At 40.9% G+C, this 21,379-nt stretch overlaps 1 protein-coding gene across 4 annotated transcripts in view; it reads left to right on the forward strand.

Annotated features, from left to right (window-relative positions):
* The first annotated feature begins 4,970 nt into the window (after positions 1-4,970).
* SHPRH (SNF2 histone linker PHD RING helicase) overlaps positions 4,971-21,379 on the forward strand; it is a 49,829-nt gene continuing 33,420 nt past the window's right edge. For 2 of the 4 annotated variants that reach the window (XM_005518491.3, XM_014263672.2), the window contains exons 1-9: positions 4,971-5,041; positions 7,431-8,100; positions 8,528-8,657; positions 14,456-14,674; positions 14,988-15,066; positions 15,855-16,005; positions 17,023-17,128; positions 17,678-17,934; positions 19,259-19,954. In XM_005518491.3, the coding sequence (XP_005518548.2) occupies positions 7,462-8,100; positions 8,528-8,657; positions 14,456-14,674; positions 14,988-15,066; positions 15,855-16,005; positions 17,023-17,128; positions 17,678-17,934; positions 19,259-19,954 (2,277 nt within the window). In that variant the 5' untranslated portion in view covers positions 4,971-5,041; positions 7,431-7,461. Of the gene's footprint in view, positions 5,042-6,160; positions 6,192-7,430; positions 8,101-8,527; positions 8,658-14,455; positions 14,675-14,987; positions 15,067-15,854; positions 16,006-17,022; positions 17,129-17,677; positions 17,935-19,258; positions 19,955-21,379 lie in introns of those variants that run through there. The other 2 variants (XM_014263671.2, XM_088052983.1) reach the window with 2 other exon arrangements.

Genomic DNA, 21,379 nt, shown 5'->3' on the forward strand with positions numbered 1-21,379 from the left:
TTCTATTACATATACCAAACACTATGGAAGTTGGGTAGAACTTAACCTACAGAAATAATTTCCTACCAGGGCACAGAATACTGCTCATGATTTTATTAATCTGGAATAGACTGGAATGATATTATGCCTCCACTGGGGTCCATCTTTCCATTTCTGTCACATGGTGATTTTTATCAAAGGAGATGAATAGATTTTTCCTGCTAGCTAACTACTCTGGTAACAAATGAGTTTGCTGAGGCACAGCATAACATACAGTCATTGTAGCACAGGGAATAGAGCCTATTTGCCCTCAGCTTTATTCATTTGCTACAAACATTCACATTTCCTGCCAGAACCAATTTAGAGACAAATATAATTTTGATTTTCTTTAGAAGGTTTGTGCTTGCCTTTGCAACTAAAAATGGACTTTAAAATACCACAACAACTAACATGCTGGTTTTTTCCCCTCAAAAAATTAACCCTTTGCAAAGTAGCATATCTCCTGATTTTATTTGCTTACTCTTTCTGGGCTTTAAGAGCTGCTACTGAAAGCATAGGGGGATTTTTATTCATAGGCAAAGGAGGCTGTGTTCTCAAGTGTGGTCAAAAAAATCACATGGTCTTATTTTATGTTATATCCTCTTCTCTTTATACTGTCCCCTTTTATTTTGTTAGATTAAATGGCAATTATCTTTTTTCATGCACTGAAGTTCTTTAGAACAGGAGAAAAAATACTAATCACTAGGTGATTATCACAGGTGCTAATCACTAGGATCCTTAGTCATTAACTGCTGAATAGAAACGGTGATTTTTCCACCTGCTCTCAACCCTTACTTCAAAAGATAGGTTTGTAAGTGGCTAGACAGAAAAGCAAAACTCCTTCAGACAAAGGATGGACACAGCAAGTGGAGACCCCTTTGTATCCTTCCAAGGAATGCCTCAAACACTCCTGTGGAGCCACAACAGGCAGGATAACAGTCAAGTGTTCCACGAGACATGCCATGGAATACATAGCTAAGAGATTTCCATGTAATGTGTGAATGCTGTGCTGAGGGGGAGATGACCCTTACCCCTGCAGTCAGGTGGAAGAGGGAGTGATGCTAAAGTGTCACGGCTCTGCTCTGCCCTTTCACTAGACCCACAGTCTTTGTGATCCCTCTCTTTGTTCCTCTACATATAAATTGTTACTTTTACATATAAATTGGCTGCCCTGCCCCCATTTATGATGGCAGCACAGTCTCACCTCCACATCTCCCAAAAGTAAAACCTGGCGTTTGAAATTCTTCATGACGGAGGCTGAGAATACAACCACCTCTTTCTTCCTCAAAGCAGGGATAGCTCGTTGGTAAGGTTTGTGCCTCTGACTGTCAGAGTATACTTCAGAACTAGTGCCGCTGACACTCCAAATATCTCCATTGGCTTGCTCTATGCAGGACAAATTATCTCTCTCTATTCCCTTCTCTCTTTACTTTTTTCCCCACCCTCCTCTTTCTCACATGATATTGCAAGTTTTACCAATATAGCCTTCTGCTAACTGTATGCTTTTATCTTTGCATTAACAAATGTGAATATTTCTTCAAATAAAATCATTATTTGTTAAAGGACCTCTACTGTTGTTTCACTGCACCTCTACCCAAGGGTATTTTCGACTCTGGGTCACTTTCCTCTCCTTCTTGTGTTGAAAAGTCTTAAGGGGTACTGAGTCTTGACCCAATAAGTGGGCAGGGAGAGCTGGGAAATGACTTCTCAGCTTTAGGTCAGATGGGGTTTGAGCACTGCCAAGAAAATGGCTCCCTGGGAAAGGCCAGAGCATGACTGTTACCCTGTTTGGGGTTATCTCCTCCTTCCCTTGGCAGAAGGATCATGACAAGGTTGTTTACTCTGAGAACTAGGAAAGATACTTCTTGCCAAAAGAAAGTGAGAGAAAAAAAGAAGCTCAGACAGATATTGTCATGTAGAGCAGGCAACCTCTTGGGGCCATGGTGTTTTCTACCTCTTCTGAAAGCAGAAATGTTCCTCTCTTGCTAACTAGTTTTCATGACATACAGATGAGAAAATAAAGGTCACTTTCACAAATGCTTTATATTATAAAATTATTATATTATAAATTATTACAAAATGATATTACAATATATTTATAAGACTTTAAAGACCATAGAAACCAAAGAAAGCAAAAATCCCAGCCCAGGAGAGAAAATCTTTAATAGAAGACACTGACAACATAGACATAGAAGAGCTAACTAAAGGGCAAGGCGCGCTAAGAGAATCATGATCCTGTGAACAACCTGTAAATGAGACTGTGAACAGATCTCACTGAGGCATGAATTGTTGTCCACTATTTCTACAAGAGTTCTGGAAGTGTATGTTTTCTTTCCTGTTTCCTGTTGCTGGTGGAGCCCAACTTCATCAAGCGGAGAAGGGTGATCAGCAGTCACTTGTAGTCTCTGTAGCAGTCACTGTTGATTGTCACAGCATCAGGTCATCAACAGCAGATGCAGGACACTCACATGAGGAGTCACACCTTTGAGGTCCCGTGTGGGGGCTTCTATGTTGTCACACACATAGCCCATTCACCTCAGTAAATGTGATGGAAGTTGTCCTCTGGCTGCCCTCACTCCTGCCATCAAGAGAGCCAACTCAGAATGAGAAAATTTCATATTCACATTTTGCAACACAAACCTGGATGTTGCTCCTTTAAAGGAGCCTACCCTACCTATCCATAGGTATATGAAACCAGCATACCAGCAGTAGGAGTGAAACAAGGTAGCTTCACAAATTCCTGGTGAAGCACATCACTTCTGCTGCTCACCGTCTCACAGACTGAGCCAACAGGCATCCTGGCCTGTATCAGCAATAGTGTGACCAGCAGGAACAGGGAAGTGATTCTCTCCCTGTACTTGAGAGGCCACACCTTGAGTTCTGTGTCCAGTTTTGGGCCCCAAGAAGGACATTGAGGTGCTGGAGCATTTCTGGAGAAGGGCAATGGAGCTGGGGAAGGGTCTAGAGCACAAGTCCTGTGAGGACCATCTGAGGAGGAGCTGGGAGGGTTTAGCCTGGAGAAAAGGAGGCTCAGGGAATATCTTACTGCTCTCTACAACTCCCTGAAAGACTGTAGCCAGGTAGAGGTCAGCAACAGGATGAGAGGACATAGCCTCAAGCTATACCAGGGGACATTAAGAGCAATTTCTTCACAGAATGGGTGACTAAACACTGAAATGGACTGCTCACAAGAAGGTGGTGGAGTCACTGTCCCTGGAGGTGTTTAAAGGAAACACTGGATGGGGCACTTATGTGCCATGATCTAGTTGAAAAGGTGATCAGTCAGAGGCTGGACTTGATCTTGGAGGTCTTTGTCCACCTAAAAGATTCTATGTGCTTATGTCTTCCCTGTCATCTCTGTTCTGCGGCAACTGCCCTTTGTAACATAGGACCAAGTGATGTTTTTAAGCTAATTTTAATCTAGGGAATTAAACATTGTGAATTAAAACAGCCAAACCATCATGGCGTAAGGGCCAACACTCCAAAGCTACTGCACACCACAGTTTTGAGCAGCTCTTTTGAACCCACCCTTTCAGAAAGAATGAAAATGGCAAAAATTCAACACAGGCAAGTAAGGAATAAAAAACTGTAAAAACTAATACTAAAAAATAGAAATCAAATTAAAAACTAATAATAAAATAAAAAATAAAAACTGATACTAAAAATGGTTGAAACAATTGTTATAAAAGAGAACCCCACCTTCTTGCTGTAAAGGGCCTTCTATTTCTGTACTTACAGCTGTCTCCAATTGCCAGACTGTGCATTTCACTTAGGTTGGAAAAAGACCTCTGAGATCATCGAGTCCAGCCTTGGACTGAATACCTTCCCAGCTCTACCATTACACTCAGTGGCATGTCCAGTCTTTTCTTGAACACCTCCAGGGACAGTGATTCTACCACCTCCCCGGGCAGCCCGTTCCAGTGTTAAATTGCTCTTTCTACGAAGAAATTCCTGCTAATGTTCAACCTAAGCCCCCCCTGGCACAGCCTGAGGCCGTGTTCTCTCATCCTGCCGCTGGTTTCCTGGGAGAAGAGCCAACCCCACCTGGCTACAGCCTGCTCTCAGGGATGTAGAGTGGTAAGGTCCCTCCTCTCCTCCAGGATACACACCCCCAGCTCCCTCAGACGCTTCTCGTAAGACTTGTGCTTCAGACACTTCAGCAACTTCACCAGCTTCCCTCCGCAGTTTTTACTGAAGTGGTTAATGCTATTAAGAATTAATTGGCCTGATTTTGCCTTTTCGCAGAGCTAACAGCCCAGGAACTCGCTGTTTCAATCGCTCTTGTCAGACGCCTGAAGTCCTCTCTCTTCGGCCAAGCGTTTCGCGCACAAAATCACAGAATGGATCACGATGGAAGGGACCACAGGGGGCCATCTGGTCCAGCCTCCCTGCTCAGGGGGGATCAGACCAGAGCACGCGGCACGGGATCGCGACCTGACGGTTCTTGAGTATCTCCAGCGAGGGAGACTCCTCAGCCTCTCCGGACAATGTGTTCCAGTGCACAGATTGCCACCTGCACAGTGAAACTCTTCCCGAGGGTCAGGTGGAATTTCCCGTGCATTGCCTGGATCCCACCACGCTCCCACATCTCAGCGCCACCCTGCCCGCGCGCCGCGCAGACATTCCCACACACATGACGTCACAGACCCACGCTCGCTCCGCCCTCAGCCGCGCCCCACTGAGGGCACCGCTGCTTTAACCCCACCTCCTTGTCCTCAACGCACCCAAGTGCGCCTGCGCCCCTCCCCGGCCTTCCCCTATCTTTGTTCCGCTGACGTCGGGGGGGCGGGGCAAACTCCACGGTTCCCGAAGCCCATTGGCTGCCGCTCGGGCCAGCGCGGGTGCACGCGCGCCCCCGTTCCCACCTCCCCCTCCACCCCCCTGCCCGGGGACTTCGTCCAGGGCTGCCAGGGGCGGCGCGGTCTCGCGCCCCCGGACCCGCCCCCCCGCCCCGGGCGCGCGGGGGGGCCCCGCCCCGGCCGGGAGGGGCCGCGGGCGCCGGGGCAGCAGCGTCACAGCTCCGGTACGTCCGCGGCTCCGGCCCCGCTCCCCTCACCCTGCGCTCCCGGGGCCGACCCTGCCCTCCGCTACGGCCGTGAAGCGGCCGCTCCTCCCGCCTCGCCGGTCCTGCGCGGCGCGGCGGCTGTGCCGCGGGCGGCAGCGGCGGGGCCGGGCTGCCCGAGGCCTATGCGAGTGGCCGCCGGCAGTGGTGAATGCCGCGGGCCGACTGCGCCGTGACCGGGGGGCGGCGGTGGGTCACCGCAGCCGCGCAGAGCCCGCCGGTGGCAGGTGTCGCGGTGGTACAGTGCCGGCTGCCGAGGGTATCGCACCCCGCTGTTGGGCTCGCCTTCCCGAGTTTCCAGTCACTTTCCTCGCTCGAGACAACGAGAGCTGTCTCGTCCGTGCGGCGGAGCGCGGTGCGGGAGGCCCCGGCCCTGGCGCTGGGGGCGGCGAGCGCTCGGAGCAGCGGTGGAGCCGCGGTGCCACCCCTGCGGACAGCCCCGGCCGCTTCCCCTGCCCTGTGTGCGGCTGCTGCTTCCCCGCGTGGGCACGGGCGTCTCTGGCCGCTGGAGCTGCGGGCAGACCCCGCTCACAGAGAGCGTGTTCCTCCCGCTTGTCCCTTAGAGTGCCGTGCCCAAGCGGGCGTGCACGTGCAGGCCGGGATGCCGCAGGGACCCTTGTGGCCGTGGGTTGGGTGCAGTGTGTGATCACCATCGGCGTTCGCTTCCAGTGCTGTCAGCATCGCTCCGTGTGCCATGAGCGTTGTTTTGAAAAATTCGCTCTTCCTTCCCTTAAGTTTGTTCTGCAATTGTGGGAGACCATTGCTCTCTACAACTCCCTGGAAGGAGGCTGTAGCCAGGTGGGGTCGGCCTCTTCTCCCGAACATCTGTGACGGGATGCGAAGAAATGGCCTTAAGCTGCACCAGGGAATGTTTAGATTGAACCTTTGGAAGTTTTTCTTCACAGGAAGGGCGATTAGACTTCGGGATGGGCTACCCAGGGAGGTGGTAGCGTCACCATCCTGGAAGACGTTTAAGGCAAGATTGGATGTGGCACTGAGTGCCATGGTCTAGTTGTCATGGTGGTGATCAGTCACAGGTTGGACTGGATGATCTCAGAGGTCTTTTCCAACCTAATTGCTTCTGTGATTCTGTGTTTGAATTTCAAACACGGTAACATTTGTATATTCCACAGTATTTCCTTCGGGCTTCGTGGATTATCAATTAGTGTTTGTTTTTTGTGTTTTTTTCCAAGACCCTTCTAAAATTATTCAGTAACAGGAATTCTGTTGTGTTTCAGCATAAGCCCCTTTAACATTAGGATATGGTGTACTGGATTTAGTAGCTTGGAATATTTTTATCTTCCTACATTCCTTTAAAAGTTGTATGCACAAGCTGAGTTGACACAAATATCTATACTGACAAAGTGTGATATGAGGTCACAGATCTATTGCTGTGTTCAGGCTTCTTGTAAAAAATCTTTCCTTGAAGAAATGCTCCTACTTGCTTGAGTATTTAATTCTGAGCATATGGTTTTGACTATGTAGTTACTAGTTTCCCAGATGGGTCTAATATTCTATAATTTGCTTCTTCATGTATACCATTTAGCAGTTGTACTTTATTTTCTTGTATTTCATTTATCCACAATATCTCTTCTGTGCCTGTTCAGTTAAGGAGTTGAATGTCCATCTTCACTTAGGTTTGCAGTTAGTCAGTATCAGTAAGATTTTGCATTTAGTTTGCTGACTGGTCTACTTGAAATGCACAATAACTGCTCTTCTGCAAGCAGTTTGTATATCCAGGGCCCAGGATGCAGAGTTTCCTGGGAAAATTGTTCCATACTAGTAGCAAGGTCATTGTCCTTTGAAGGACAGAAGATGATAGCTTGGGCCCTAAACCATGTTCTATGTAGTGGCAGCTTCAGACTAGCCCTGTGTCAAGTTTGCTTTAAGTTTCAGCTCTGTGTAGGCTTTGAAAGGGAAGAGGAATTCTATGTGTATTTACCCCACACCCGCCCCCAAATCTCCTTTACTTCCCGCACTTTTGTTTGCGGAGGTTTGTTTTGGTTTTTTTTGCTGTCTCCCTCCACCCCCATCTTTGAAGGATTCCACTGCTTCTTGGTTTATATCTGTCCCACAAGATTCTCTCAGTAACAGCTTTGAAATGAAGCACTCTTGTTGATCTTCATCTGTATCTGTCTGGCAAAATTGTAAGGTCTAGTACGAGACAATGCTTCATGTCCAGCTTTGTGTGATGGCACAGGAATAGGAGGGGCCCTCCAAAGCTAATACTTCTGAACAGTTGGAGCGCATAGTGCATATATTTGTGTTCCAGGGTTTTGCACAATGAAATTCTAGTGTGAGCATTTGATTTTGTAATGTCTGTTGTTGACCAATTTGCATCACCTTGCAGATATTGAAAGTAGTGTTGAGAAACCGGCAAAATGAGTAGTCGTCGGAAACGTGCACCTCCGTCCAAAGTGGATGAGGAGAAGAAGAAAAAGCTCTGCTGGAATATGCATGAAGACCGGAGAAATGAGGTGGTGGCGTTAGATGATGAAGTAACTAATGAGGACCATATTCCAGTTCCAAGCACTTCTGCATCCTTCGTTGTTATAAATGATGATAGCACTGATGAAGATCTTGTACAGAAAGAAGGCAGTGGCTCAAAATCTGTTAAGTTTTTGACAGTTAATGATGAAGAAGACTCTTATTCCATCTTGACTCCTGTGTCTGTACAGCTAAATATTATAGTCCTGCCATACCGTGCAGATAGGTCCTGGAAGGCTTTGTTGGGAGAATTTGCTCTTCGTCTGCTTTCTGAGCAAATTCAAACTGACGAATTCCGTGACAGGAGCTTTACTTTAATGAGAGGAGACTCTGATGATGAGCTGCAGGTCTGTGTTCATGAAAGGAGTGAAGAAGAGTACAGTAATGAAACAAAAGAATACCTGGGCGCTTATGAACAACGTATTCTGGTGGAAACAAATTTAAGTGGTGAAATATTGGAAGGCTTGAGATGGTTGCAAAAGAAGAAGATAATTGGACTTTATCAAAGACCTGGAGAGACTCAGGCTTTAAAGGTATACATCCATTATACTTGCTTTGCATTTTGAAAGTTTTGTTTGGTTTGGTTATTTTTGGGTTTTTATTTTAAAATAAAAACATCTGAAAAACAGTCTGGCAGCTGCTGTATTTATAATGTGTATACTGTATACTGTATTTATAATGTGGTGAAAGTGTATAGTTTCTATATGCTTTTGTAATGTTTTCAGTGTGTTTTTCCCTAGAAATACATTTTTATTTTTTCACCATTAGCAGTGTATTACCTGCAGGAATCACAGAAGCTTTTAGATGTATTTCCTCTACATGGTGTTTTCAGTAGATTTATTATATCTGTCTGGACCTGCTAATTTTCAAACCACTATTATTATTTTTATGCTATTCTTTTATAATATTCTTGTCAATTTAGCAGTTAATTAAATTGTTAACTGTGTAACCTTTTCACAGGTCGGAATTTACCTCCTTGAAGCTGGGCTGAGTAAACCAGAATTTCTCAGTGATGGAGGTGGAAGACCCAAAAAAGCTAATCAGATGATTCAAAAGCTCATGGAAAAGTTCTACAGTTTTTTAATTCCAGGTAATGCAATAAAGTTGATTGTTGGTGAACAGAAGTAGTTTTGTCTTGTGTAGTAGTTGTAAATGTAAAGGAAAATAGTAGTTATTCCTGCCACCTAGAGCAACTCTTATTTTCCAGGCAGTGTTATTAGGTGATTCACTCAATACTATTATCTGGCCTTTAATCATATGCCAATTCATTTGTGCTGAAATTAGAGGTGATAATTCTTCTCTACAGGTACTGAAGCATAGAGATGTTTTGAGTCCTTACCTTTTTTTGGAGTTAATACAGTTTTCACCAGTTCATGGGGGTTGTTAGAACAGATCTACAGTATCTTGTCTGAATTATACAGGAAGAGTGTAAAAGAATCAGTAATTAAATCTGGAAAACTTGTTCCCAGGTTAGGGCCTAACACACAGCTGCAGCAATAGATTCCTTTGGGTTTATATTGTAAAGCAGTTACAATGTAAAATACTATAAAATGCTTTATAACAGTTTTGAGAATATACCATTGCAGATTGAGAAACATGGGCCTTGCTCTCCTTTTAGAATTAAAGGTAGGTTTGCCAGATTACACTTACTAGTAATAAAGATTTATAGGATGAAGGATGATGGCTTTGTGTCGTGATGTCTTAGGAAACTTGTGGAAAAACCAAACAAACAACCCAATCAACCTTTGTCTCGTTCCTGAGTGTACAGTTGATTCAAAATTTTGGCTGAAGACTGTTTCAGTGACTGTAATACACAGAGTGTGTATACAGAGTATGCAGGTGACAGAAGCCTAGCACCCACCCTAAATATGACTGCATTTAATTAGAAAAGGCAGAGTTGTATAAAAAATCAACTTTTCTAAAGAGTAGCTAAAAGTGCAACTGTGAGGAAATACTTAAGATATACCAAGGGATGGGCCAGTACAGCTCAGTAAGTGGAGAAGATACTGCACATAAGAAATCATCCTTCTACAGGCTGAAGTCTGACTGACACAGATATGCCAGTTTAGGTTTCAAAGCACAATAAATCAGATCCAGGAAGAGGTCTGAAGAATAAACAGTTTAAGGTCTAGAAATGAATAGTAGTGGGTTTAAATCCGTTAGGAGAAATACATTATCATAAATGCATTAGAAGCAGAATAGTTGCCAGAGAATTCATAGACTTGAGATGTCTAAGGCATATGATAGAGTACTGAAATAAAAGTAATGCTATAGCAGAAGGCAGAGTTTTCTTCTCTGCATATCTTCTCACTGTGGAAAAGTTGGGGAAAGAGATTGTGAGGAAGATGACTGGTGACTTATAAGATCCAAAGTAATTTTCTGCTGGAAACTGGGGCATTTGTCTTCAGTACACTAAAGGATGTGTTTATATGGACTGCATGGTTTAGTGTAGCTTACAGGTGAAGAGGCACTTTCTGAAAGGGAAGGAAGACATGCCCCGTAAAGTCACTGGGGCGAGAATGTGGATCTGAGCACTTTGGTTGTCATGCCTTTACTTTCCAGAAGCCATGCAAGCAGCTCAGGTTTGTAAAGGAGCTATGTTGCCAGCTGGTAAAAGATTCTGAACAGTTTTCAGCATGTACATTTTTATGTGCTGCAAAATAATAATAGAGTCTTGATTTCACGCCAATGAATGCCATGTAAATGACGAAGTAAAATAGCTGACGCAGAGAACAGAAATAAATGATTGTAAATCACCAGTCAAGTCCTACAAAGGCGTGTGCAGCTTAATATATTACTAATGCTTTGAGAAAAAGAATGATTGGTGAAATAGTATCAACAATGTTTAAATGTATTATTCAGCATAACAGAGATGAAGAACAACTAAAAGCTTGCAAGCAGACTAGGCAATGGAGTTTCAGTAGAAATTCAGTAGATGAATAGAAAACAATGCAGAAGAAAAAAGTTACGGCCTCTTTGCTAACTGTTGCAAGTGGGTTCAGTAGGTCGGTATATAGCTCAGTAAGTGCATCAACTTAATGTTCAGTGTTAATGAAGCCAAATCAAAAGTAAAGAATTATCCTGAAAGTGTTAGAGAACAAAACATGATCACTTTACCACTGTATAAGTCCATAGTGTGCATTATGCTCTGCTCTGAATTCAGAAAAAGCATATCACAGAAATGAAAAACATTTGTGAGGGAAGACCCCAAGTGATTATGCACTGTGAAACTGGTTTCATTTCTTAACAGTTTTTGAGCATGAATTTACTGATGTAGCATAAAATCACATAGCCTTGATTCTGTGCTGATGAATGCATTCCTCTTAAACATTTCTAACAACTTAGTCTCTGTTTAAATTCCACACGTTTTTAAACAGAATTAGTTTAGGTTTTGTAAAATTACACCTAAGTATATATTTTAACACTTATCAATGTCCATCTAGAGTGAAATCTATACAATAACATTCCAAGATGAAGCTTCTTGTTCCCCCCACTTATGAGCAAATTCTCATGCTGTTGGGGTTGTGCACAAGGATTTACACAAATAAGGGATATAACCTCTCTACTGCTGCATTTAATTTTAATATATTTTCCCTCACTGTACTCAGTTAATTCTGTTAATATCCTTCTAGATGGTTTTGAGACTTTCTGTCAGGAAGTTCATCTGTGTTATGGCAATCATAGCATAGATGCATTAAGCTACTGAAAAAAAGTGATAAAATATTTAATATGGAATCATTGAATCATTTAAGTTTTAACCCAGCACTGCCAAGTCAATCACTCAGACATGTCCCTAAGTGCCACGTCTTTTAAATATTTCCAGCAATGGTGACTCAACCACTTACCTGGGCAGCCTGTTCTTATGCTTCTATGACAACCATTTATGGGAAGCAATTTTTCCCTGTTACCCAATCTAACCTTCCCCTGTTGGAACTTGAGGCCATTTCTTCTTGTTCAGTTACTTGGGAGAAGAGACCGACCCCCACCTCACTAAGACCTTTCTGGAAGTTGTAGAGAGGACTAAGGTTCCTCTTCATCTACTTTTTCTCCAAACATCCCCAACACCTTCAGGTGCTCCTCATTAAGAGTTGTGTTCCAGGTCCATTACCAGCTTCATTGCTCAGCTCTGGATATGCTCCAGCACTTCCATGTCTTTCTCAGAATGAGGGACCGAAAATTGAATTCAGTAACCTCACAGCATCCTTGTAGTCCTCCAGAACTGCCAGCCCTTTCTTCAAAAGGTCATAAACTCTGTTTTCCCTGAGTCTCAGCCAAATCTGCCTGTTCAGCCAGATGTTCTCTGCTATCTTACCTTTTGATCATATACCATTTACCTTCAGTTTTTTTAAGAAGAATAAATTCTTTGCACAAAGATGTTTTTGGTATTTGTTTATTTACTACCATATGTGAGGCAACAAGTTTTCCATTAATCTAGGCTGTTTCCATTAATGCAGATGATGTTATACTGCAGTCTGGAAAAGGAAAGAACCTACTGCAGGTGCAGTAGCAGAACTGTAGTTCAGTCATTGAAGGAATTAAATAGAGTACTTGAAAAGCATCAGAGAAACTGATTTTTTATATAATACAATGCCATCTGTTTCTCAAATGTAAAAAAGATTAAGATGCAACTTCTGTAACTGAATTACATTTTGAAATGGTTGAAAACATAATTAAGCATTCACTCTTAAATAAGTAACTGAGAGAGGGATAAACTTCCCTAGCATCCTTTTCAAAATCCCTGTGGTATGTAGAACCATTTAATCATAAAAAAGAAACCTCTGAATGAACAAAACAAGAAAGTTATGTGCAAAAAAACCCCAATTGTATTAAAAAAATTGCTTTAAATTATATTGTAGTCTTTGGTCTCCTGTAAAATTCTGGATAGACTTTGTTTATATAGAAGTCAATTTATTATGCTTAAACTGTGAGATTTGAATACTGTTATTTTAGCAAGTATAATGATAGGTGTCATTATATATAAAATTCATGGATCAAAGTTACACTTTGCAAACACTCTAATTTTCTGTTCTTTCCCTAAAGTGAGTGGTATGTGTTAGAGGATGCCTTTGAATGGTTTCTTTAATATATAAAGCTAAGTGCTTCCTTGGTGCTTTGTATTTGGCTGGATCATTAATAACCCCGCATGTGCACTCTGGTTGCCTTCTTTACATTACAAGTAATATATATAGTTTTCATGAATATGTAGAAACTTAATGTCTTTCAGTATTCTCATTTTCCTTGTGAAGCACTGGGATTGTTCCTTTGATTTTAAAGGATTAAGGGAAGGCACTGATGGCTGCCATATATAGGCATATAATTTCCTCCTTTTGTTTTGGAAATCATTCTTCACCTTCACCACCCATTTGAATGGAAGAAAGCTTTTGCTTTTCATGAAAGAGAGTCCTAATACCAGCTTCTGAACCTTATTTTAAGATTAATCTTTCTGGTTTTTGCCAGGTACATGTCTTCCTTGTTATCCCGAGGCATCAGAATTAAATTTGATTTAAGTGTGCCAGCCATTTTAGCTGTTTTATTAGAATGTTCAATATACTTTAAGGTCACTTTATGCTGAAAATTATAGCCTTGACCTGCTTCCAATTTTGGTGTGTTTTTTGGGGGTATTTTTTAATATAAAATTCTGCAGGGTGAATCTATCTCCAATGCTAACTAAGGTTAGAACTGGTCTGTATTTTTTTGATACTGATGTTTTAATTTTAGGCCTAAAACACCATTAAAAGTTGTCCTCCAAGTCTTTCATTCTCTCATATCTGTTTTCTAGAATGCCAGCCTTTGAATTTTTAATGAATTTTTGTTCTACGGTGTTTAAATTCTGTATATATCCATATAGCCATATATCCAAATTATGTGAAAAATACATAAGCATAAGGCCTTCTTTCCTAGAGGGTAGAAGAGAGCGGAAGGCCTTCTGTCCCAAAAGGTGCTTACTTCTCTTGAGGTGGGTTTTTAATTTTGAAAGTATGCCTTGTCTGAATTTTTGCAGTGATGCAAGTGGTGAGAATTACATGTTGTCCTGCTGCTACCATTTCCTAACCAGATGACTAAATGAAGGTTTACTTTTCTTCTTTCTATAAGGTCATTTGTTAATATTTAAATCAGAAGCATGAGACACTTGTGATTCTGTGGCAATTGGAATTTTTTATTGGAAGGTCTTTATGAAATGAATTTCATAAAGTTCTAGTCATTCTGTACTTCAGTTCTAAAGAAATAGCTTTGCTGATCATGTATGTATACATCTGTGATCATCATAGCATATTAGCTTTTAGGTGTCCTGGTTCCAGCTGGGATAGAGTTAGTTTTCTTGTTAGTAGCTGATCAGTGCCATGTGTTCGGGTTCACCGTGAGAGTAATATTTGTAATGCAGTGATTTATTGCTTCTTGCTGAGTGGTGCTTGCCCCAAGTCAAGGACTTTTCAATCCTTGCTCTGCAGGTGCACAAGAAGGGGGAGAGCATAGCCAGGACAGGCAAAGGGATATTTCACACCAAAGAACAGCATCCTCAGTTTATAAACTGGTGGGAGTTGGCTGGAAGCCATCAGTTGCCACTTGGGGATGGGCTGGGAATTGATCAGTGAGAGATGAGCAATTGTATTGTACATCACTTGTTTCTTGGGTTCTTTTAATCTCTCTTTTTTCCTTTTCATTTCTATTACTATTATTATTACTGTTGTTATTGTTTCAATGTTTTTCTTTATTTCAGTTATTAAACTGCTCATTGTTTGCTACTGCTGCTAGCTGACTCAGATGCAGTCATAGCATATGTTTAAATGACACTTTGCTTTGCTTGTTTTCATAAGTGTAAATTAAATATGTTGCTGCAGAATTTACTGAAATGTTGTCTCAAGTTGATTGATTATTTGGTGTATGCAGATGAGCTGGAGGAAGATGAGGAAGAATCTGACATGGAACTAGAGCGACAAAATATTGAAGAGCTTTATGACTTCGTAAGGCACACCCACCAGCAGGATATCCAATTACTGAGAAAAGATGTGCAGCATCCTGCATTAATTCCCATTCTGAGGCCATACCAAAGTGAGGCTGTGAACTGGATGCTTCACCAAGAGAACCACGCAAGTACTCCAAGTAGTGGCAAGTATATGGATCTGAAAAACTTGCATAATTGAGGAAAGTGTACTTTTATTGTCAGCAGTAATGTTTCCTTGCTGTTTGATTAGATTTTTTTGAATTATTTCATTAATATTTTCATAAAAGCTGTTGTTTGGGTAGTACACTAAATGATAAGCTAGGTCTTGCTAAACAGTAGTTGATGTGTTGGTCATGAAGCTCTGTGGAGGTGGACTTGTTTTTTGTCTCTTATTGTCACAAAAAGGCTGAATAATTCTAAGGAGTGGGCTGTTAATAGAGAAACTTCATCATTGTGACTTGAACACTTTCTCCATAGAAAACGCGCTGCACTTCTTATGGCGGGAGGTGATCACTCTGGATGGAGTAAAAATCTACTATAATCCATTTACCGGCTGGTACGTTTTTATAGTTACTCTTTCTGAGGACACCTCGGGGTTGTGCTTTGTGAAAACCATATTGGTAGCTTTGTCCTGCACGATATAAGATATTCCATAACTTGTTTTTCAATTAGAAACTAAAGAATTAGAACAGTGATATCTTTAATTTAAAATAAAGCACAAACTGGAGTATGTAATGTACAGATAAATATGTAGATCTCAAGTTGAAGATGTAATTATTAAAGCTTTTCTTTAAAAAAAAGTCAGTAATATAGTGGTTTAATATTAACACTTTTTTAACTTACTGTATTGGAGGTTTTGATCTTCTGATCCAATGTTTTTAAAGCCCAAAGGAAGGCAGCAGTATAATGCTTTTTATTAATGCTAGGTATTGCATTACTAAATCAGTTTCTTTTTTCTAATTAACTTGGTCAGAATAGAACCTTTTGATTTCTAGTTTGCTTTTTATTTTTCCCTATGTAACTTTCAGATCTTTTCCACATGTAAATATAAAAATATTTCAAATATTTTGAGAATAATGTTATCATATGCTAAGGTTAGTAGGGCAAGGCCTATTAGGAGGTGAAAAAATCTAAGAGTTCTGGCATACGTATTTGTCTTGGTCAGGTTCACACACCCAAAAAGCTTGCTATTTTTTGTTAATCTCAGCTTAATTAATAAAAGATAATGGCTCACCTTACAAACTTTGCCTTGCTGAAGCTATGCTGCGTGTCCCTGAACTCACACTTCTCTGTCACAGCATTCTGTAGTTACTGACTTTCACTGGGAATGTACTTGAATTTTAGTATTATCCGTGAGTATCCAACTGCTGGACCCCAGTGGCCTGGAGGTATTTTGGCAGATGAGATGGGTCTTGGCAAAACAGTAGAGGTGTTGGCTCTTATTCTGAATCATACCGGACCAGACATTAAACAAGATGATCTGACATTACCTGAGGTAAGGAAACCAGGTTGAGAGTTATTATGAAGAAAATGCTTTTCAGAATGAATGCAAGTGCACTTCTCGTGAGTTTATTGCTTTCTGGTTTATAGCAGTCCATATTTAAAGTTCTGTTACTTAGTAGGACATGATACTTGGCAGCATAAATGGTGGAGTAGTTTGCAGGAGAAACTGTTGATCGTTTGCCATTGTTCAATGGTTTTATCAGGCAATTGTGCTGTTGATATAGTTTGGACAGGCTTCAGGCGTGTATAAACACATAATTTAGTTTAATATGTTGATACTCCATCCCTTGAAAATCATGGAAGCCAGTTGCATTGTACATTTACCATAGTTGTCTGCCTGCTTGTAATTTTTGTTGGTTAAAGGGACTCAATTCTTAGAGGGAACAAGATGATTAAGTATATAAGAGGGTCAACACCAAGTAGTGCAAAGCAAGGAGTATAAGCACTAAAGTGCCTGGACACTGACTAACAACAATAGCTAGAGACCAAAGATTTTGGAAGGCTGGAGTTATTGAAACTCTTTCATGATGTAAGTAGTTGGGACAGACATATTAGGTAATATATTACTCTAATAATAGAGTAAAATTGTGGGTGACAATCCCTAAAAGGAGAAACTTACTTTTTATACAGCTGACTAGAGCTCTTCCTCTATATTGCTTACTTCCTTTTGTGTTTCCAGCTATATATTAAATATATATTTTCCTCCCTCATCGGGAACCTAGATCAGCTGTAGATTCTTGCAACTTAATGCTAAAGCAGTGGAGGACCCAAGAGGCTTTCAGAGCTGCTCTTTGTGTATCAGTTAGGGTGCTGAACACTGTTTGCCAAGAAACTGAACTGAATGATGTGCCACTCTGTAATTAAAAATGAGCTATCTGAGCAAATTAGTGAGATCAGAACATACATTTGTAGCAGCTCATGCCATCTTTCAAATGTGAGGAGATTAATGAAGGTCAGAGTGACTGTGAAGAGACATGAGCTAATAACTATTTAATGTTGTCTGCATTAGGGTAAGCTTGTGAACTTCTTTGTTCCACCTCAACCTTTAGAGGGAAATAAAAAGAAAAAAACAAAGGAAATGGAGCCTAAATTAAAGGAAAAAATACAATATCCCAGTAAGTATTTCTGATGACTTGTAAAATACATTTTGCTTTTAGCATTGTCTTATAGCCATATAAGACATATATAAGACATATATAAGACATAGAGCCACTGACTATGAGTTCAAGGCTACTCTTGACTTCTTCAGAATGAAATTATTCTTTTGCTGAGCACTTTCATGTACGATTATATGTTACAAACAAGTGATCCACAGTTAAAAGTAAAGTTGCTAACTCAGAACTCTGTGATACAGAGTTCCACATAACTAGTGGTCTTTGTAAAGAGTTCATGAATAAATTTATTTCATTAAATGAAATAAGTTGTCTTTTTTATGGGTCAGTAAGGAAATTGAGTGATTTATTTCCATTGCTATCCAATATTGTTTTAGAATCACTGCAAAACAGCAATCTGTAGAGCTGCATCAAGTAAAAGTTTGTCAAAACTGCTGCCTGTCTGCATTTTTTTGATGAACACTATGTTTAGAGTTCCCTTCATACACATTCTGTGAGGTAACTTCATTTTATCTAAAGCTGTAAGTTGTTTTGCTTTGATTCTTCATACAGGCTTACGAGTAATGATATTAGCAGCTGTAAAGGAAATGAATGTGAAGAAAGGAGCATCTATTATTGCAATATTTAAGTACATCAGTTCCATATATAGGTACGACACACAGAGAAATAGACGGCTTCTCAAAAGAACTCTAGAAAAGCTAATTGCAGAGCAGGTGATAGAACAAGTTAAAGGACATGGTCTGGCTGGATCTTTCAAGCTGGGAAAGAATTACAAGGAACAGAAGAAGCGAGAAAGAACCAAAGAACAGGTAAAACATGCTGCTGTAGCTACTTCAATGAATGTTGCAAATGTTGCTCTTTTTTCTGCCGATTGCGTGCTACTCTCAGCTTGTGAGCACTAGTTCAGTGACACTGATTTTGTGGTAAAAATGAAGAAAACTGCAGCAATTTCTTTGACACTTATAAATAAAGAAGCAGAAATCATAAGTAGATAAAATTTGGGGCTGCAATATCAACTACATCGTAAGTCTTGTGATAAGTCTTTTGAAATAGTGTTGCTGGGAGTTGTATTGTTCTTACTGTGAAGTTGTTTTTTTAAAAACTGATAAACATTAACCAAATCCTCAAATTGGAAATTGATAGAAACCCTTAATATCTATGTACTGATGTGTTTATATGTTCATTAAAAAAAAAGGTTACAAGAAAGATGCTTGGGTTGGAAGGGACTTTAAAACTCATCTAATTCCAAATCCCACTGCCATGGGGACACCTTCCAGTAGACCAATTTGCTCAAAACCCCATCCAACCTGGTCTTGAACGCTTCTGGGGTTGGGGCATGATTGTCGCTGGACAACCTGTTCCAGTGTCTCACCACCTCACAGTGAAGAATTTCTTCCTAGCATCTTATCTAAACCTACTTTCTTTCATTAAAAACTATTCCCCCTTGTCTTGTCACTGCGTGCTCTTGTAAATAGTCCCTTTACAGCTTCTTGTAGCCTTCCCTCAGGTACTGGAAGGCCATAATTTAGTCTGAAGCCTTCTCTTCTCCAGGCTGAATAATTCCAACTCTCTTAGCCTTTCCTCATGGGAGAGGTGATCCAACCCTCTGATCATCTTTGTGACCCTCCTCTGGACATGTCCACGTCCTCCTTATGTTGGGGGTTCCAGAGCTGGATTGCAGCACTCCAGGTGGGCTATCACAAGAGTGAATAGATAGGCAGGATCCCCTCCATGGCCCTCCTGCCCACGCTGCTTTGGATACTTCCCAGGACAAGATTGTCTTTCTGGGCTGCAAGTGCACATTGCTGGATTGTGTCCAGCCTCTCACCTATCACTCAGAGGACTCAGAGTCCTTCTCAGCAGGGCTGCTCTCAGTCTGTTCATCCAACCCTTGTGCAGCACCTTGCACTTGGTTGGTTGAACTGCATGATATTCCCTTGGGCCCACTTCTGAAGTTTATCCAGGTCCCTCTGGATGGCATCCCATCCTTCACACATGGCAGCTCAGCTTCGTGTCATCTGCAAATTTGCTGTATCCATTAATGAAGATATGAAGAAGCACTGGTAGATGTTAAATGTCACTGGGCAAGTCTGAATGTAAAGTCTCACATTCTTGGTCAATTTTACTTTGTAGGTAGCAAGGACTTCAGAAAACACTCAGAAGAAGCAATTGATTGATGCTAAAACTCAAACCAAAGAATCAAGAAACAGTGACGTAACATCTGAAAATGTATTTAAAACTGCTTCACATGAGAATATCACCATGGAAGAACATGACTATTGTGCAACCAGTAAAAATAACAGGAAATCTGAAGCAGATCATGAGAACTCTGTAGAAGACAAAAATGTTAAACAAGAAACTGTGGTCTCAAAGTCTCCTGATTTTGATGGCAGCCTCCTTGTCTCCAGTGACGTGAGCAGTCATTCTGATGTTGATGTTTCTAAAACTGCAGCTGTTGTCCAGCAGGAAATCCCAAAGGCCCAGTCCTCACTTTCCCAAGAATGTGCTGGCAGTAGCGTACAACATACCAGTTCTGTGTTTCCATTTAATACCTCTGAATATCGTTTTGAATGCATCTGTGGTGAGCTTGGATTGGCTGACTACAAGGCTCGTGTGCAGTGCCTGAAATGTTACCTGTGGCAACATGCAGAATGTGTAAACTACAAAGAGGAGAACCTGAAGAGCAGACCCTTCTATTGTCCCCATTGCCTTGTGGCAATGAAACCAGTTCCCACAGGAGCAACTCTTATCATTTCTCCAAGTTCTATTTGTCACCAGTGGGTAGATGAGATCAACAGACATGTAAGATCATCATCTCTTCGAGTTCTGGTAAGATTATATAGCTTAATTCTCTGGAGTGTTATTTTATCTAGGCTCAGGGCTTCCTGCCTCACTGTTCTGCATCACTTGAAGTTCATAGGTCTTTGTCCTGTGTGTCAGAGTTCTACATTTCTTGCTCCTAGACTGATGATTTGGCATTATGTGGTGCATTGGTGTCCCGGAAAGACAGTCTGCAATTAGTTCTTCATTTTTATTCCTGTTTTAGTTGGTCACTGGGAGATAAATCAGTAGTCTAGATTGTATAGCAACTGAAAGCAAATTTTTGACCAGTCGCAGCAACACGTGATTTCTGAGAGGGAAGGCTGTTTGACAGACTATCAAGGAACTTAAAAAGGCCTATGAGTGTTTTGAGTGTTGTCTCACTGTACACTTGCACTTCAGCAGTTCTCTGACTGTTGCTCCTTTTGTTCTCAATAAAAAATGTTTCTGTAGATAAAGCCTATAGTTTTGCATTTCTGGTTCTAAAGCTTTATAAAAGGAGTCTTGGGCATTGGTATTTACTGCAAACAATACTGTTACAACTTGGGCATTGTTTCTATAACATCTGCCAAACTTATCAGTATTTTTCTTATTTGGAGACCATGTATTGTCCTTTACTTGATTTCTAATAACGCTGTTGCTAGAATAAACCTAATTATACATAGACTAAAAGTGGCTATACAGATTTTTTTAAGATACAATTATCACAGTATTCAAGAGTCTTTTATTACCAATGCAGCCAAGTTTTGTCCTTCATATTTTTAGCAGTCAAGAACCTTTGCAATGATCAAGAGCTTTGAAAATTGTCAGTCACTTGTATTTTGAACAAAGTAGTAGCAAATTGATATAACTTGATATTCAGGGATATATCTGGTACCTTTGGCTATTACTCATAGTTACCAATGTATAAATGAATTCTAGGCCTCTAGAACTATTTGTGTGAGCAGTTCAAGTAGAGTTAATGCAGGAACTAACAAATGTGTAAAATTTGCAAGGTTTTCCTAGGCCCCAGTCCGAGTTTAATACCAGCTTTGATAAAAATTATTGGAAATAGATTTACATGGTAATAATAAAATAGTTTAGATACTGAATGTCAGTACTTTAAACTGCATGATATCTTCCATTCTACAAGATTGTTTTCATTTTCTTTTAACTGCCATCTGTGAGACTTGTGTTCAGTGTTGCTTCAAAATGAAAATTTGGGTTTTTATTTTCTGTTAAGGTTAAATGAAAGTAGTGGAGATGTTTCGAAGAATCAGTTTCCCATGTTAACAGCTTTTGTATTGCATGTGATGTGTGTTTTTTACTCTTCAACTGCTTACAACCCATGGGAAATTCTAATGGCTTTATGTAATAGAACAAAAAATTAAAATTTATCACAGGTCTTGCTTTGTGGCAGACTGTCTTTTCGTGATGCTCTGAAAACAACCAAAA

This window comes from Pseudopodoces humilis, chromosome 3 (genome assembly GCF_049639895.1).
Source record: "Pseudopodoces humilis isolate 2021_Gansu_Grassland_sample_001 chromosome 3, ASM4963989v1, whole genome shotgun sequence".
In the NCBI taxonomy this organism is placed as follows: Eukaryota; Metazoa; Chordata; class Aves; order Passeriformes; family Paridae; genus Pseudopodoces; species Pseudopodoces humilis.